The sequence below is a fragment of the Pelodiscus sinensis genome, chromosome 1 (genome assembly GCF_052426305.1).
Source record: "Pelodiscus sinensis isolate ZL-2025 chromosome 1, ASM5242630v1, whole genome shotgun sequence".
Taxonomy (NCBI): Eukaryota; Metazoa; Chordata; order Testudines; family Trionychidae; genus Pelodiscus; species Pelodiscus sinensis.
Window position 1 is genome coordinate 322,152,198 of NC_143052.1, and position 19,182 is coordinate 322,171,379.

The following is a 19,182-nucleotide window of genomic DNA, read 5'->3' on the forward strand; positions in this document are numbered from 1 at the left end:
AGACATTTGGGTGCCCAGTGAAAATGGGATTTAAGCTGCTTAGGCACTTGTGAAAATATTACTGGGTTCACTTATATATGTGTAAACCTGAAATTTAAGCAAAGCCCTAGCACCTCATGTCTGGTTTCAATTCTTCATGTCCCAGGTGCCTTTTTGCAGATTTTCTATCCAGGTTTTGAGCTGAGGCCAGTTCTCTGCTTTTTGGGCTCAGACCAATAGTATCTGCATTCGCTTTTCCATGATCTCTCCTGTTCTAATTGTGACTAATACTTTCTGTCACGGTTGGGCAACCAGGCATGTATCTGAAAATGAACCAACCCATTTACAACGTTTCCTGTTGTTTTTAGATTGTTTTCTCAGCCTTCCTCTGACTCCCCCATTGGACAATATCACAATAAAGGTGCCAATAGATTTTCCTGCCTTGGTACTGTTCCTAGATGTCATCTCCCCATGTAAAGGAAGGATGGTCTAGTAGAATGGCTCATTAGTAAAGCTGGGCTATTCTCAGCTCTTCCACAGACTTCCTGTGTGACCCCAAACACACCCCTTTGTGTCTTAGTTTTCCCCTCTGTAAATGGGCTAATTCTTTCCTTCTTCACAGGGGGATTGTGAAAGTGCTTTGAGATACTTGTATTCAGGTTGTTATAACAGCATAGAATATCATTATTTAAGTGGGGGTATGTTTTTGGTGTCTTGGTGAGGGGCTTACAAACAGACCCATCCATCTCCCTCATCAGGAGAGCCTGTGTTTTCTTGGCTGTCATCTCATGCTCTCTACGCACGTTGGTCTGAAAATAAATGGTCTGATGCTGCATCTGATCTTGTCTCTTTGCTTGTGGACAGTCTTCTTTCTCCTTCTTCCCCCTAGCCAGGTAGTCCACTTCATGTCAACATGCCACACCTAGCCTTCACTTTCAGTTCTGTGCATCTCTTGTCATGCTCCCATGACCTTCCTTGTCAACACTGGCCCCTTATCAAAAGCCACTTCTTCAGCTGCCGATGGATTTGGCCTGCTCCCTCTCAGCTGTACAAAATGGATGCTACAGGGACAGATATTTGCATCAGTCTCTTCTGTAAGCCCTTTGGAGTCCCAGGAATGTCAGGGAGATTCCAGTGGAAGCATTGGTAGGATAGTCTACTCCTTAGCACAGCCGATCACACAGGGCAAACATGAGACTCACCAAAGTGCCTTATGCAGATGCCCATTGGTCACAGTGCTGAAAGGTGTCTGTTTTCCCATTAATTACCATCTTTGTCGCAGGATCTATAGATTTGGCCATAGCCACACATTATGGGAGCCTTAATTCTGGCGTGTCCAAACGAAGACTGGGAAAGGGGCCTGATTTCAGAGATGCTGAACACCCACGACTCCCACCCTCTTACATTTCTGCCTGTAGTTAATCAGTCCTGATGCAGGGTCTGCAAAAGCCAGGTGAGACCTCTGGGCCTGAGCCTTTTCGCCATTAAGGGCCAGCAATTGTGGTTTGCCTTGCTCAGGTGCAAAAGGGGACAGGGAGGTCACCTCTTCCTAGATTGCTACGTCAGAGCCACGCACATGGCAGGGGAGCACAGGACTCGGGGTCTCTGGCTGTGTCAGGGGCATAGCTACCCCAAATGTGGCAAAGATGAGTGGGCTCCAGGTAGTGCCAAGCTCCTGCTGACCCTCTATACACTAGCCAGCATATGGAGGGCATGCTACCCCTGCTCCTAGGTGCTGGGGTTGGCATAATAATATAACCCCTTTATCTCTTTGGCACTCCAGAGGGAATTCTGTCTGAGGTTGCTCAGATTCCTCCTAGGCATTTCCCCCTCCAGACAGCGTGTGGCTCTAAGCAGCAATCTGGCCTTGGTCAGGTGATGATGTACAACAAAGGAACCAGAACTGCTGCTGAGCTCCCTCCTGCATTGAATAAGCTCTGTGCGATTTGCTGGGGCCTATGTCATTTGTTTGGGTGGTGTGTGGCAGCAGAGCACTGCCCATGCTGCGTTTCATAATGCGCTCTCTGCAGTAAGCTCTCGCTCCCTGCAGGGAAGGGCTGCGGTTTCATATTTCATTTCCCTTGTACGCTGCAGTCAGATTCCAATCACTTTCTGGCTTCACTGCAGTGCATTACGCAGAGCACAGGTCCTGCATCATATCCAGCAGAGACAGACTGGGCTGTCCTCTTTCCAGGCGGTGGACCATGAAGATGACAATTTTATTTTCACTTTGCATCTTAGCTTTCCCTGTTTTTTCCCAGGGCCGGGTTGTTGGAGTGGACGAAGTTGGCTTTGCTGAATGCAATGAGTTCTTTTATGGAGAAACCCCACCAGAAGGATTTACAGAGCCTTTCCATGTGAAAATCTGTCAGCAGTACAACAAAGAGCCACGCTTCGCAACGCTCTACAATACGGAGGACAAGACTCCTCTTTATTCTGCTTTTAAATATACCAATGCAACTCAGAGAGGAGAGGAAAGCTGGCTGATTGAACCGCAGGTAAGTCAGTCTCTCCAATGGCTGTCAGGCAAATCTTAAGAGTTAAAGCATGTAGTTATCCTGGGCTATTGGGGATGGAATTTTGCAAAGACATCAGGGAGCAATGAAATCATTCTAGACAATCCTTCTAGATATTAGAAATAGTATTTATTCTTGTTCAGCCTTGGACAAATCCATGATATCTTGTCTCAAAGTGCTTACATGAACACTGAAAGGCATTGCATCTAAAATGGAAAAGAAAGAAAGAAAGAAAGAAAGAAAGAAAGAAAGAAAGAAAGAAAGAAAGAAAGAAAGAAAGAAAGAAAGAAAGAAAGAGAAAATTTCAACCTATAAACCATCAGACCTGTCTGTCTGTCTGTCTGTCTGAGAGAGACAAGGTGGATGAGGCAATATCTTTGATTGGATCAGGTTCTGTTAGTGAAGGGGCAAGCTTTCAAGCTTTGCAGAGGTCTTCTTCAGGTGCGGTAGTGCTCTGTGTGGCTCGAAAGCTTGTCTCTCTCACCAACAGAAGTTGACCCAATAAAAGATATTACCTCACTCGCCTTGTCTCTCATATCCTGGGACCAACATGGCCATAACACTGCATACTATCCAGCTAGGGTTGCCAGATCGTTTCAACAAAAATACTGGACACACTTGACATTACATCACAATCTACATTGCATCTTATTTAGAAAATACCAGACATTTATATTTTCTCATTTTGTTTCCTGAACAGAAAGCTCAAATAATGGACTGTCCGGTTCAAAACCGGGCACCTGGCAATCCTATAACTAGCTAGCTACTTAATGAGCTATCACACAATACAGAGGGATGCCCTGGCTGTGGTTAATGGAGTTAAACATTTCAGTGGCAAGTTGGCATTTGTTCTATTGCCAACACTGATCCAGTAGCTGATAAGTGCTGACTAACTTCATTGCACATAAAACACACATTTGTGATTCACACAGTTGGTGCTATGGCAATTCTGTGTGTCCCTCTGTTGTGGATACTGTAGCTGGAAAGAGAAGTGTAGCAGAGTGTCCTGACGCATGAACATTTTCAGTCAGGGCAGAGACATTCAGTTTTAAAAAAATGTTACTTGCCTATACTGACACTTTGCTAAGTCCTTAGGATTGTTACATTACAGCGCTCACCCTTAAATCCTTCGTAGTGGCCTAAGAGAACTAAAGAATTTTACTTTGGTATTTGCTGTATTCAAGATATTTCACTTGTAAGTGTAGAATAATATTGCCCATGCTGAAGTAACCTGATCTAGTCAGCTACAGCAAAACTGGCACATATTAAAGGTGATGACTCAGCACTGATGATTATTATTTGCAATAGCAAATAATAGCAGTGAGAGGACCCCTCTAAAATCATGGTTCCCATTGTGCTGGGCACTGCACATACATACAGTACGGGACAGTCCCTGGCCCCCAAAGAGCTTACAATCTAAATAGAGAAAGGGACGCGGTATTTGTCTCATTTTCAGATGCAGAACTAAGGCACATAGAGACTGAGGGACTTGTCCAAGGTCACACAGAAAGTGCTGGAGTTGCACCCACCTTTCCAGTGTCTCCGTCTTAGCCACAAGCCCTTCCTTCCCCTCTGTCACTGCAGCGGGTGTTTATTGCTGTCCGTTCATCGAGCGTTTGTTCCATTTTACACAGGTGCCTGTCAAAGGTGGCCACCTGCCACCTGAAAGAGAAAAGCCTTTTGAAAGCTGTGTAATTACCAAGCTGAATAATGCACAGGGATATTTAATAGCTGTGGACAGTGGCGGATATAGGGCAAGGCAAGTGGGGTGGCTGCCCTGGGCCCCGTGCTTCAAGAAGCCCCACGCGTGCACTGTGGTGCTACCGCGCACGCGCCGTGTCAAAGGGGGGGCCCTGCAAAATTGTGCTGCCCTGGGCCCCACAAAATCCTCATCTGCCTCTGGCTGTGGGCACAAAAGGACCTAGACTAGAGAACATCATTTGCCAACTGCAAGTGTGCAGAACATAGAGACAAAGGAAGTGCTGATCCTTCCTGCCCCAGCCAGGCACAAGAGTTCTCAGCCAGACCTTTGCTTCCAGCTGTCACATCTCCTTGTGTCCCCTCTGCTAAGCCCCAAGGCCTTTTATATACCTCACACTAAGCACTTTAAAACAGAACTATTCACTTGCTTAAATTTGACACTTTACACTTAGGTCTTAACAAAGACACCAATTACCTTACCCATTACAAAGATAGCTTCCCCAATTATCACCTCTAATATCATTAGCTCATAGACATTTACCTCCCCCCCTCATCCCCCTTCTGTTCTGAAATTTGATTTGTCCTTTTCATATGTGTTCATTTTTTAATTGTATCCTTTGGTATATATGGTTGTGCCAATTTTCTTCCACTATTTGATCTGAGGAAGTGGGTCTGGCCCACGAAAGCTCATCACCTAATAAACCATCTTGTTAGTCTTTAAAGTGCTACACAGTCCTGTTTTTTGTTCAGCTACACCAGACTAACATGGCTACATTTCTATCACTAAGCACTTTGAATTTGTTCCTGCCCAGCTGCCAAGCCCTCTTATCCCTTTCTCCCAGCTTCCCACCCCTCCCCCAAACACACATGCACTCAGCAGCCAAGCTCCTTGGTACACCACTGCCAGCCACACTCCCAGCTGCTAAAAAAAACCTCCTTGTCACAATATTTAGGTTTCGTGTTTCAATAATTCCATCACTTTCACAGTCTTCCCCTTGGTCCCTTCCTTCTCATCGGCTCTGATTATAGACCTGTCATTCCTGAGCAAGGGCAGCAATTTAAGAAACCATGGCATTCCTGAGCATTATGCACCAAATCACCTTGGCCCAGGCACTGTTTTATAATAAGTACTTCAGAGTTATGAACAGCTCAGGAATGGAGGCTGGTTGTAACTCTGAACAAATCATTATGGTCGTTCTTTCAAAAGTTTATAATTGAAGTGAATTAATGCAGCTTTGAAACTTTATTATTCAGAAGAAAATGCTGCTTTTAACCATCTTACTTGAAATAGATCAAGCACAGTCACAGTTTCCTTACCTTGTCAATTTTTTAAAAACTTTCCCTTTATTTTTTTAGTAGTTTACATTTAACAAAGTACTGTACTATATAGCATTTTCCTTTTTTTTTTTTTTTTTTGGTCCCTGCTGACTGATCAAATATTTCTGGTTCCAAATGAGGTGTGTAATTGACTGGTCAGTTCGTAACTCTGGTGTTTGTAAATTTGAGGTTCTACTCTATACTTAAAAATCAGGCCTTGAAATAATTAGACATATGCTTAGCTGCTCTGACTTCACACAGTTAGTACCACTGACTGCCAGGGAGTTATTTCAGCTTTGCATCCATGGTTGGGAGATCAGAATCTGGCGCTAGTCAGCCCTGCTTCATTTTGATCAATAATGATGTGAGATAAAGGAGGTTGTTTAGATTTTCATTCCCCTGGACTGAGCTGCTGTGAAATGTGCTAGACTGGAGAAATCCAGTTTGCATTCTCTCTCTAATCAGACCCATCCCCTTCACTGTGATTTGATTTCATTTTGCTTTTTGTTTTCAACCTCCAACCATCCCTAAAACAAAACTGTTGTTCCTATTTAAAAAACTGGGCTATTTAAACACAAATATAGCTCCAGGCCAGTATAGACAAGGCAGCTCTCGCCCCCCCCCCCCATACCAATAACAGCTTAATCAAGGAACAGGGATTGCTAGGCAAAAAGCTTTATGTACGGAATCCATGAAAAGCAATATTTAATGTAAACCCAAGGACCTGATCTTCAGCACCGACAGGAGCTTACCCAAGTGGGGATTGCCTTGTTACCAATTCTTCACACAGCTAAGCAATGCTAAAGTGACCTATTATATTTCTTCCCCTGTCCTTGCCTTCCTACTTAGCCCTGTTATGTCTTGGGTTTTGGACTGTAAGTTTGCTGTGGCAGGGGATGTCATTAGCTATATGCATGGGCAGCAGCTGAAAGCCCAGGTGGGGAAGGCACACCCCAGCCCCACCCCCACCCCCACCCCATCTGCCCAAGACCCACCCCGGAGCCAAGCCCCACTTACCCCAAGCCTGATCCTTCCTGCTCACATGGAGTGCTGGGGCTGTGGCCCCGGCCTGACCCCCTGCGGCAGAGAGCAGGGCTGCCGTGCCGTAGCCTCAGACTTCCCCTGCGGCTAGGGAAGCCGGGCTGCTGCACTGCTGCCTTCCCCAATGGCAGCCCCAGCCTTTGGTGGTCGACCATGTAGGCAGTTTTGGGGAGACTGTGCCTTCCCTTACCTACATTACTGGCTGCCCATGACTATATGTTTATATAGTGTCTAGTACAATAGGACCCTGTTGTGGGTGAGTCCTCTAGGGCAGGGATGGGTAACCACTGGGGTTAGGGGCCACTGAGCCACAGAAAAATCAGATGGGGCCACACACAAGTGAGAAGCAAAACAAACTCCAAAACAAACAAACTCACCCTGACAGGCTCCCCAATACTAGGGGGTAGGCCTGAGCCTTGAGGGCTGGATCCAGGAAAGCCTGGGGCTGCATCCAGCCCCTGGGCCTGAGGTTCTCCAACCCTGCTCTAGGTAGTAGTGGAAACTGCTAAATGACCATCAAGGTTACAAAGTCAAACATTCCAGTTAGGAATTGCCAGAATTCAAGTTGCCTGCACAAATTACACACACACACACACGTATTATGATACCGTCTTTAATTATATGAACACAGACTAGGGCTTTCACTTACAACCACCATTTACACAGGCATTTCATTCAACAGCCACTGAAAAGCAACCACCTTTGTGGTAAAAGATAGCAACTGATTATTATTATGTAGCAACATGACATGGTTGTTTAGGACAGGAAGTGAAGAAAAACACCTGCTATAAACTGGAGAATTAATTGGGAAATCAGGTCTAAGAATCAGAACAAAAAGGAGCAAGTGAGTGGATCTTTCTGTAACTGTCTGGGCAGGTGTACACTTAAAATGGTGCAGCTGCAAGGCTGAGTTGGGTCAGCTGTGCCACTGTTGTGCTTTAATGAAGAGTCTCTATGCAGGTGTGAGAGACAGCTTTCTCATCAGTGCTGTTAATTCTATAACAGTGGTCTAGCAGGCAGGTTTTTTTAATAGAATGTATTTTTAGATAGGAAGGATGGCCTATTGTTTTGGGTGCTAGGAGACTCTGGTTCAATTCGCTGCCCTGTCACAGACTTTCTGTGGGCTCTTGGGATAGTCACTAATATATACTCAAGAACATCCAGGAAAGTGAATCCAAGTTAACTAAAGGTGTGACTTTGAAATTGATTTGTTAAACTGTATTAAATGCCCTGTCTGGAGGGAGGCTGTCATTTGGCATTAAAGTAGTACCATAAAGATTGTCTTTAGTATAATTGAAGCATAGGAGAGACAAGGTGGGTGACGTAATTTCTTTTATTGGACCAATGCCTGAGCACTCAAATTTTACAAAGATCTTTTTTGGGTCTGAAGAAGGGACCTGAAGAAGATTAAAATTACCTTAAAGATTGTGAAGTACTTCAATACTATGGTACTTGGGGCCAGACAAATACCAACGACAGCTACAGGGGTCAGCACTCTAATTAGGGTGCGTCTACACAGCACCCTTCCCTCGAAATAAGCTACGCAATGTGTTCTACACAGGTTGCATAACTTATTTGGAGGTAATTTCAAAATAAGGCACTATTCCGAAACATCCCTTAGCCCTCGTGCAATGAGGTTTACAGGGACGTTGGAATAGTGAGCCCATTATATTTCGATATAACTGGCTTGCTCTTAAAATGCGGAATAGCTATTTCGGGATACCGGGAGTATCCCGAAATAGCTTTGCTGTGTGGCTGTAGCCTAAATGAGTGCAGCTTCATTTTGACTATTTTATGGACCTTGAGAGTTCTGCAACATTACCTGCGTCTGTGTTTTAAATGGTTCCGGAGACAGCCTTTCTAGGGTCCTGTTAAAGAGAAAGGCAGCACTGTCAGGGCCTGGTAAGCACAGCAGCTGCATGAAAAGGGGTATGTCTACACTACCACCCTAGTTCGAACTAGGGTGGTAATGTAGGAAACCGGAGTTGCAAATGAAGCCCGGGATTTGAATTTCCCGGGCTTCATTTGCATGTTGCCGGGCGCCGCCATTTTTAAATGTCTGCTAGTGCGGACTCCGTCCCGCACGGCTACAAGCGGCACGGACTAGGTAGTTCAGACTAGGCTTCCTAGTCCTAACTACTGTTACTCCTCGTTTCACTAGGGAAGCCTAGTCCGAACTTCCTAGTCCGTGCCGCATGTAGCCACGCGGCACGGAGTCCGCACTAACGGACATTTAAAAATGGCGGCACCCAGCTTTATGCAAATGAAGCCCGGGAAATTCAAATCCTGGGCTTCATTTGCAACTCCGGTTGCCTACATTATCACCCTAGGGTGGTAGTGTAGACATACCCAAGGCTAATATTGGTGGGAGGCAGTGTTACTAGCTGCAGCCTAACTTGCCTGCTCTGATATTTTTACCTTTGGAACAATAGATTCAAAATCATCATCAACAACCACGGGCTCAACGCCCATTGGTGTCTGATGCCTCCCTCACTATTTCCTTCCATCTTTCCCTGTCCAGTGTGGACTGGCTTAGTTTCTGTAGACTAGCTCTGCACCAATCTATCAATTCTATCAATTCTCTGTGAGGTCTGCCTCTCCCATTTGGACCATCCATTATGCCGAATACCAGAGTCTTAACTTTTTGCTCGTTATTCATTCTGCAGATATGCCTGAATAGCTGTAACTTCCGTTATATAACCTACTGCAGTAGGTTCTCTTTTGGCTGTATCTTCCTATATAATTCCTTGATAGTGACCTTCTGCATACATCGTATTCTCAGGATCTTTCTATAACAACTCCTTTTGAACGCCAATATCCTTCTCTTTGAATCTTTCGTTATCACCCATGTCTCACATCCATACAACATGCTGCTAAATACACACATTTTTAAGATGCTCAGCTTTGTTTCTAAGCTAATTGCTTTACTTTTCCAGATCTTATCCATCTCCTTCAAACTTGCTCTTGCTTTCACTACAGTGAGCCCTCGCTACTTCGCGGTTCGACCATCGCGGATTCACGACTTCGCGGACTTTTTTCATTACAGTACAGTTCTATTATAAAAGAAAATATATCGCGGATTTTCCGGAAATTTCGAAAATAGCCGCGATATATGAAGACCCCAAATACGTAAATATGGTGTCCCTACTTCGCGGATTTTCAGCTATCGCGGTCGGGTTTGGAACCTATCTACCGCGATAAACGAGGGTTCACTGTACTCTAGTTGCTATTTTCTTCTTACAGTTTAGATCATACGTCATGTTGCTCCCCAAATATGTGAACTTCTTTACGTTCTCTTGTTCGATCCCATCTACACTGATCTTCCTTCCTATTTCCTTATCTCCAAATACCATTGTCTTCATTTTATCAATATTCATAATCAGTCCATACCGCTTCCCTTCCTCATTTAGCACCTGCACCATTCTCACTAGCTTCTCTTCATCTTCTTTGATGATAACTATATCATCCATGAACCTCAAGTTGTTAATTCTCATCCCATGCACTGATATCCCTTCTACCTCTTCCTTGATCTTGTCCATCGCTCTCTCTAGGTGCATGATGAAGATACTCAGCAATATTGGATCTCCTTGTGTCATGCTGCTACTCGTTCTAAACCAACTTCCCAACTCTCTGCATGTTCTCACCGCTGCCTCCACATTATCATTGATATCCTTCAACAACCGTATCAGTCTGCTATCAAAATGAATGAACCCTAAATCCTGTACTTGTAGCTGCAGATCCAGAGCAGACAATTGGTCTCATTGTCACAGGATGTCACCAGGAGCAAGAATTCAGCAAGATTCGAAGAGGAATTGTACATTTATATGGCAAACAAGAACACCTGGCTATAATAGCTAATGGCATGCTAATAAAAAATTTGGAAAGAATATAAAACCCCATAGTTCTTAACTGTAAACCAATGTCTGATTATTAAGGTGAGACATTCAGAGGGGGAGTAGGGGCAAATTACCCCATATCAGCCTTCTATGGAACTTCTTGAACTTTCTTCTGAAGCATTTGGTTCTAGGCACTTTTGGTTACTGGTCTAGGTGGACCAGAGATCTGATCCTCTTTGGCAATTCGTATGGTTTATGTAGAATTCTTAGAACTTAAATAAGTCAAGAAATAAAACAGAGACAGATGAATGATGGAATACATGTATAAGACGCTAAGATCACAAATGGTTGGAACCAGTGTTCCCTGTACCCTGAGCACTTGGGCGGCCACCCAGGAGAGATTTAAATGCCACCCAGCTTGGCACCATGTGTTTCTACCAAAGGTGTACACTAGGCCTGGGCAAAATCCAGCTAATGGGCCAAATCCGACCCACCAAGCCACCGGGTCCGGCCCGTGGAGGCAGTGGGGAGCCCCAAGCAGCTTCCCCAGCTTGCCCCGCAGCCCTGTGCACCGTGCAGAGACGCGGCTGCAAGTCTCCATTTCTGTTTTGAAACTGGAGGGGAGGGGGGAAGTTTTAGGAGCCACCCCATCCCCAGCACATTCACATTGGTCAGTTTCTGGCAGAAACCAGCTAATGCGAGCTGAATGTTAGAATAACAGGCATCTAAGAAGAATCACACCCCCTCTCCAGGGTTCAGTTATTCATTAAGTACATGGCCAGGCAGGCAGGCTGGCTGGGAAACATTTTAAGCTCTGCAGGGAGGCAGGCTAGTTTGGCAGCTGACAAGTAAGTCTCTTGGCCAGAGCCTGCTTCTCGCACCCCAGCTCTTTCCTGCCCTAACTCTCTTCCTTCCCCCCACCCACTCAACATACCCAAACCCTCTGCCTCCCTCTTACACCCATACCCTCTCCCAGATCTGGCAATCTCCTGCCCCAGATCACAATCCCCTCCTACTCTAGGGCACATCCCAAACCCCTGCTCCCCAGTCCCCTGCCCTAGGTCACAACCGCCTGCTTCATCCCAACTCCCTCCCAGACTCCAGTCCCCCTCCTGCACCCCAGGCCCTTACCCCAGTCTCCCTTCTGGACCTAATTACCATGCCATACCCTGCATCTCCATTAATATCATGGGAGAGTGTGGCCCTTGACCACTTTCCAAAATCTTGGAGTGGCCCCCTATCAAAAATTATTGTCCACCCCTGGTGTACATCCACGTGTGCCTTGTTGCACATAAAATTTATTACACAGATGGCAAGAAAAATGTAGCGGGAACACTGGTTGGAACTATCCTGCCCAAGGAAGCCTGTCTAAATACAAAAGCCCATTTGGGCTGCATATAGTATGAACTGCATAGAGTATGAACTGTGTCCAGTTCTGGGCGCCACATTTCAAGAAAGATGTGGAGAAATTGGAAAGGGTACAGAGAAGAGCGACAAGAATGATTAAAGGTTTAGAGAACATGACCTATGAAGCCAGGCTTCATGAACTGGGCTTGTTTAGTTTGGAAAAAAGAAGATTAAGGGGGGACATGATAGCGGTTTTCAAATATCTAAAAGGGTGTCACAAGGAGGAAGGAGAAAATTTGTTCCTCTTGGTTTCTGAGGACAGGACAAGGAGTAATGGGCTTAAAGTGCAGCAAGGGAGGTTTAGATTGGACATTAGGAAAAAATTCCTAACTGTCAGGGTGGTCAAATATTGGAATAAATTGCCAAGGGAGGTGATGGAATCTCCCTCTCTGGAGATATTTAAGAACAGGTTAGATAGACATCTGTCAGGGATGGTGTAGACGGAGCTTGGTCCTGCCTTGAGGGCGGGGGGCTGGACTCGATGACCTCTCGAGGTCCCTTCCAGTCCTATGATTCTATGATTTAGGGCACACTTTGGGCCATGCAGTTTAAATTTCTAAAAGGATGTAGAAAATGTCCAAAAAGAATGCTAGGTGAACAGTCAGAGCTGTAGTATCCTACATTGCTTCGGCTATGCTCAGTACTATCAGCTCCTGCTTGTTAATTTGCTTGCATGACTCATTGTCACTCCAAGAAAGACTCCTTGCAAGAATGCCTGACACAGGAATTGCTAGCTCAGATTTCCTAGCACAGGAATTTCAAAAATGAGAGTACCACACATACAGCATAGAATAGCTGGGGACATACAGGCTCTGTCTGCTGCCCCCAAGTGGGGTGGTCCATTCTCCATCACCTGAAGTATTTACATTAAGACTGGATGCCTTTCTTACAAATATATTCTAGCTCATCCACAATTAACAGGCTCGATGCAGGAATTACTGGGTGAAATGGTGTGGCCTGTGTTATGCAGGAGATGAGACCAAATAATTAAAATTCCTTTTAGCCATACACTTATTAATCTGTAAAGCTACAACTAAAATTAAAAAGAGGGGCACATTCATATCATCTGTGGGCCTGGCCATGTCAGTGAGTGTGATATAAGTTCACTTTCATGCGTATTGTGAATATAGCTTTGTCCTGTGCAGCAAGTCTAACCCAGTAACTGTTCTCTTTTATGTCTCAGCTAGATGATCCTGGAAATGACTTGAAGGAAATGGTGCATGAAGCTGATGCTGTTGGCTCAGTGAATAATCTTGGAGCAAACCAAGCCCTGACCACAGACTATGTGGACTCTGGTTATGAGAGAGGGCAGCTAAACCTTGGGTCCCTTAATGAGGCTGATTTCCAGCTAGCTACGTACACTCTTACTAATGCTGTCCCTATGACTCCATCTCTCAGCAAAAGCTGGCATAGGGATGTTGAGCATATAGTAAAGCAAGCTGTGGCCCCACATTGTGAAAACGGGGCTCGCCTGTATCTTGTAGTAGGTGCTGTTCCTTCGACCCTCCGAATTAAAGACAAGGTGTCGGTACCAGAGTTTCTCTGGCTGGCAGCTTGCTGTGATGCTCCCGAGGCGTGGTCTGTGGGATTTGTGAAACGCAGGAGTGATGAAAACAGTATAGAAGACCTGTCTGTGGAAGAGCTGGAGAAGCAGCTTCCTTCAGGAGCTCGCTTGTTTAAAAGCAACTGTGGGGGAAGCAGTCAAAGCCAGGACAAAATGGAAGCCATATTGCAAAGCATAAACCAGATCCAATCAGAAGAGCCAATATTGCAGACTGTAGCCGGGGAACTTGGAGAAGGGCAGAGGGCCAACGAGAAGCGTGGGGAGGCCAGCCTGCTGAGACGAATCGCCAGCATCATTGCGATACCTTTCACCAAGCTGCTGAGAATCATTGTCTATGTGTTGGTGGAGGTGGTGAGATACACGTGTTCTTTCCTGTGGTATGTCATCAAGCAGTTCGGCAACATAGTGATGGGCCGACTCTACAGCGTATGGAATGGAGTGGTGACCTATGTCACAGCAATCAGCACAGTGCTAGTGAACATCCCCAGGGATGTGGCCAAGGTCGCAGCAAACATCGTCATGGGCTTTGTCCGGATCTTCCAGAACACCTTGAGCCTCATCTACAGGATTCTTAGTGTCCCTGGTGGCCTCTTCCTTCACATCATGGCTTTCCCTCTGGACACTCTCTGTGCCACTCCCACTGTCCTCAAAGACATTGCCGCTGGAGTTGGTGGCACTTGCTCACTCATTGTTGATGCCACAGCTGCCCTGATGTCTGGCTTTTATTACATAGCGACTCACCTAGGCAAAAAGTTTATCCCTAAGTTCTCTTCCGATGAGTGATAGGGACAGCTGACAGCACTGCACAGACACGTGGTGAAAGAAAAGTGGGGCAATATGTTCCAATATGTGACCAACGCTGTCCATTCGTGGTGGTATTTATTGCAGTGACTTTAATAAAGCCAAACCGATCTAGTGGTGATGTGGAGGGCCTATGGCATGTCCAAAGGGGATTCCATTACAAATTGACTTCCAGGTTTTGTAAAATGTTCAGGGTGTCCCGTGGGGTGACAAGCTGCCCGTGGATTGCAAGGCCAAGGTCAGGCTGCTACTGCTCTGAGACACACTGAGTGTAGGACAAAGCTGCTTCTTCTCTACTAAACTAGGAAATTGTTGATGCCTATTCATGGGCAGTGCTACAAAGGCATAGCAGAAGCACGTGTCCATTGATATGGCGAGATGAGGAGCCTATGCTGTCCCGCCTTCTGCCAAGATTACTGCATGGGAAGAAACACATAGGGCTCAATTCTGCCTTTAGGTGCATTATTGACTTCAGTGGGGTTTCGGGGAAGGAACTGAAGGCAGAACCTGAACTGATGTGTTTTATCTGATAATTCTCATCTCTTGGCCTTTCGAGGCAGATGAAATGGATGGAACAGCCCCCAGGGAAGTAAATTTCAGCTTCCAGTTGCTTGGTGGGAGAGACATTTACCATTTTCTTTAACTATCCATAAGTTTTTAAATTGACCGTTGGGCCAAACTATTATCCAAGCTGAGGTCTCTATTCAGTGTGGGCCTGATCCAAAGCGCAGTGAAGTCCAAAACAGTCTTTCCTCTGGCTTTGGACCATACCCTGACACCTTAGACCAGGGGTGGGGAACCTAAAACCTGGAGGCCAGATGCGGCCCCCAGCTTGCCTGGATCTGGCCCCCCAAGGCTCATGGCTTCCCCCTTCCCAGCACTGGGGAGTCTGTGCTGGTGCTCCAGACCCCTGCCATGCCTGCATGGGGCTGGAGCACACGAAATCTACTAACCCGGGCCTCCCAAGGCTCTGGTGCGTGAGACAAATGTGGAGAATGTCTTTGTCCTTTCAGTCAGGAGCTGCATCAGTGAGGGGTGTCTTGGGTTTTGTTTTGTTTTGGCTTTTCACTCATGTGCAGCCCCCAACTGATTTTTCTGTGGGTTAGCAGCCCTTGACTCAAAAAAGTTTCCCCACCCCTACCTTAGACAAATCCCTGCCCATTGCTGACCAAAGTCTCTCAAATCCATACTTCCATTCCAGGTTACCTGGAAATCTCTGCAAGATGAAATGTGGTTTGGGACTCAGTTATATATCGTTTGTCTTTTTTTGATGTGCACTGGAAGCCCAACTCAGCTGTAAGTAACCTCTGCCTGTCATCCTGGTTGGTCTGCACAAACACAGTGGGCCCAATGCCTTGCATGCAATGACAAAGGGCAGAGGAGTGACACTAATGACAAAGGGTGATGTTTTACCACTCTAACCCCGAGAAGCCTTTCACTTCCCCTCCCCACCCATTCCAGGGAGGCAGAGTGAGGGATGAATCGGTGTGAGCAAGGTTGGCACAATTCAGCCCTGGCAAGGCCAGATGAGATGCCTGTCAGAGTTCTGTCTCCTGCCTAGGTGCATCTAGTGAGAGGGGAAGCAGATCTGAGGCCATAGACCTGTGGCTCTCCTGCATGCCAAACTCCCAGGGAAGTCAGGCAGGAAGATTATTGAAGCCCTTGGAGGTGAAGTAGGAAATCAGGATGAGCCAGAAGCCCAATGAGCTGGGGAAATGGTGATCTGCAGCATCCTGCAGTAGGCTTGGGGTGGGGGTGGAGGGTGGGAGGTCAGCCACTCACATCTGAGGAAGTGGGCTGTGCCCAGGAAAGCTCACAATACTATATATATATATGTTTGTTAGTCTCAAAGGTGGCACAGGACTATACGTTTTTAAAGTTACAGGCTAACACAGCTACCCCTCTAAGACTCACTCACACTAAGTTAGCTCAGCCAGGCTGCTGCATGCAAAACTGCTAGGGGCTGGAGGGTGGAGGAAGCCCTGGCCCACAAGTGATGGGATGAAGTGCTGGCATAACTGCGATTGCCTCAGTGACAAAGAGTAGACCACAAGCTGCTTGATGCTCATGGAGCCTGAGGGGAACCCAGGCACCTTTTGCTTAATCACAACCCTGTCAGGGAAACAGCACTTGTGCCCCCTCTTCATGCCGAGAGGACATGCAGCCACTTGGACCCCTAGTTCCTGGATTCTCCACAAGTGCATACCCCAGTGCTGGACACATCCCCTGTTCTCCTCTATCCCCCCCCAGAGGTCCTCAACCCAGCCACTGGAGTCTGGGTGAGTGGTGACTCACTGCAGCCAGAATATTCCCTTTTTACAGGGGAGGTCACTGGTTAGCTCAACCCAGCCCCCCACCAATGCAGTGATCCTGCTCCCAAGTAAACAAGGGCCTAACCTCACCTCAGCTTATTCCTCCCCTTGAGAAGGGAATCAGGGGAGGGAATTTTGATGTCTTGTTATAAGCTTCGTCCCTTGAGAGTGATCCTTGCCAACCGCATCAGTGTTTGCTTCTGTTGATTCAGCCTGCAAGCTAAAAATGCTGTAAGGATTTGTAGACGAGACACACACTGACATCCCCCTGTCCTTCCCACCCTGCACTATGCATTTTTTATGCATAACCATTCCACTGTGTGTGTATGTTGCTCATCTATGCTTTCCATTTGTAGGCATAATTCTATGCAACATCTTTGCAGGGGGGAACCTGGCTACTCTCTTACCTGCTGGTCAGGAGCGTTTGTGAAAACTTTTTCACAGTACGTGGCAATGTTTCCACCACTTCCATTTAATAACAGGCTGGATTTGTGGGGAGTAGATGATTCAGATGCTAGCAGTGGATTAAAGAAACTCTGGCTGCTTCAAATCCTGTTTAATAGGGACCGAAAGTTATTACCCTGGCTTTGGGATCTGTGTAGAATAAACACATGTGTCCCAGACCAATTCCTAGCAAACCACTTAGTATATCTGGGAAGCCTATTGGAAGGTTTAGCAGCAGATAGGCCATGGAGGGAATGGACGTGGAGAACATGCCACCTGTCACTCCAAGTCAGGGTTGAGGCATATTGGTGGAGTCACGTGGGGAAGTTTACACTACTACTTTCCATGCCACACTTCATCCCTGGAGAGACAGGATCGACTAGGGTTGTTAATCCAACATAATACTACATTTATGCACAACATTGGTCCCAAATCCTATGGGTCATTTTTGACTATGCTACATGTCCAAGCAGCCTGTAGAGAAATTGCTTAAAACACGGAACAATTATTGCAGAATGGCTATGCACAGCTGTAAACGAACTGTCATTTGAGATAAGCCTTATCTGGGCATGACTTATGGTGTGGGAACTTGACCTTATTCTTGAAGCGATGTGGTTTTAACAAAATAAAATTGACTTTGAAAAAAGAAGGACTTCATATAACATCTCTGTGAATCATTTTGACTAAGGCTGCTGACACAGCTCAAAGCACAATACCAAAGTGGGAGAAATAACAGTGGTATAATTTCAATTTGTTACTGCACTTTTCAGGTATTAGAGGCATTAGCAATATTCTGTGCTTCTGTCGCACCTTTCATCTGAAAATCTGCACACACTTTATACAGATTAGTTAATTAAGCCTGATGACATGCTTGTGAAATAGGTGAAGGATGATTATATAGATGCATATGCTCCATACCATATGTTAGCTAGAGAGGGGGAGGGAGAGAGACATTATTTTAGTCATCGTGAAATGCAGCTATCTCTGGGATGAATCATGGCAGCTATTTTTTTAGCAGTGTCACATTCCACAGTAGTTTAGGACTGGATGAAAAATACAGTAAAGAGCTGACACTGCAGAGGGAATGTAGCAAGGCAGGAGTCAATTACTTGAGTTGGATATTGACCAGAACAGTGTAGTTAGTACCTCCACTCTTGCAAAATCAACCACTGCCCCCCCCAAACAACCATCAAAAACAAAACAAAAATATTATCTGTAGTGACCATGGAGGTCAGCACTTCAGTTCTGTGTCTCAACCAAAGTGCAAAGTAACACCTAAACACATGGGGGGAGCACTGACTCTAGTTTTGACACAAATCGAAGAGTGCCACTTCCTAAGACATCTTTTCTGCTTCCTGCAGCGCTGATAGTTTCATGGAAAATGCCCTGGCCAAACCCTGCCTTGCCTTACTTACCTTATGAGGTCTGAGAGCACTCGTGGCACAAATGGAAGAAAGTTTTTCGCAGGCACAAATGGCATTTAGGCACCTATCACCCACTGGCCTTCTGTGGTGGCGCATCAGGGTCCCCCGCCTCCTGAACCCCCATAGTTGCACAAACAGACCCCACCAGCCAGTAGAATAGAGGGAGTTTATTGCTTCTCCAGGATACAGAACAGCACAGATGTCATCTGGTTACAGGAACTGGAGCTAGGAGGCCTCAGTGCCCCCTTGAGATGGGGGGGTGGCGGGGCCCTACAATCCCAACCCCTCCCTAGCTCCTTCTCCCCTGCTTCCAAGACAGAAACTAAAAGACCATCCCTTCCAGCCCTGCCCCCCAGCCAGGGGCAGCATTCCACCTTCCTTTGTTCCTCTCCCTGGGTATGTCTACACTACCCCGCTAGTTCGAACTAACAGGGTAATGTAGGCATACCGCACTTGCAAATGAAGCCCGGGATTTGAATTTCCCGGGCTTCATTTGCATAAGCCGGCCGGCGCCATTTTTAAAGGCCGGCTTGTTCGAACCCCGTGCCGCACGGCTACACGCGGCACGGGCTAGATAGTTCGAACTAGCAAGCCATTCCGCATTATCTGTACGCCTTGTGGAACGAGGTGTACAGATAATGCGGAATGGCTTGCTAGTTCGAACTATCTAGCCCGTGCGGAATGGCCCGTGCGGAATGGCCCGTGCGGAATGGCCCGTGCGGAATAGTGCGGAATGGCTTGCTAGTTCGAACTATCTAGCTCGTGCGGAATGGCCCGTGCGGAATAGCCCGTGCGGAATGGCCCGTGCGGAATAGTGCGGAATGGCTTGCTAGTTCGAAC

The 19,182-nt window shown here is 46.4% G+C and overlaps 1 protein-coding gene across 1 annotated transcript; it reads left to right on the forward strand.

Annotated features, from left to right (window-relative positions):
* The first annotated feature begins 1,985 nt into the window (after positions 1 to 1,985).
* ENDOD1 (endonuclease domain containing 1) lies at positions 1,986 to 17,664 on the forward strand. The gene is made up of 2 exons (XM_089775724.1): positions 1,986 to 2,477; positions 12,981 to 17,664. Exons 1-2 carry the CDS (start codon positions 2,184 to 2,186, stop codon positions 14,142 to 14,144), a joined length of 1,458 nt encoding a protein of 485 aa, XP_089631850.1. The 5' UTR covers positions 1,986 to 2,183; the 3' UTR covers positions 14,145 to 17,664.
* Positions 17,665 to 19,182: the final 1,518 nt, after the last annotated feature.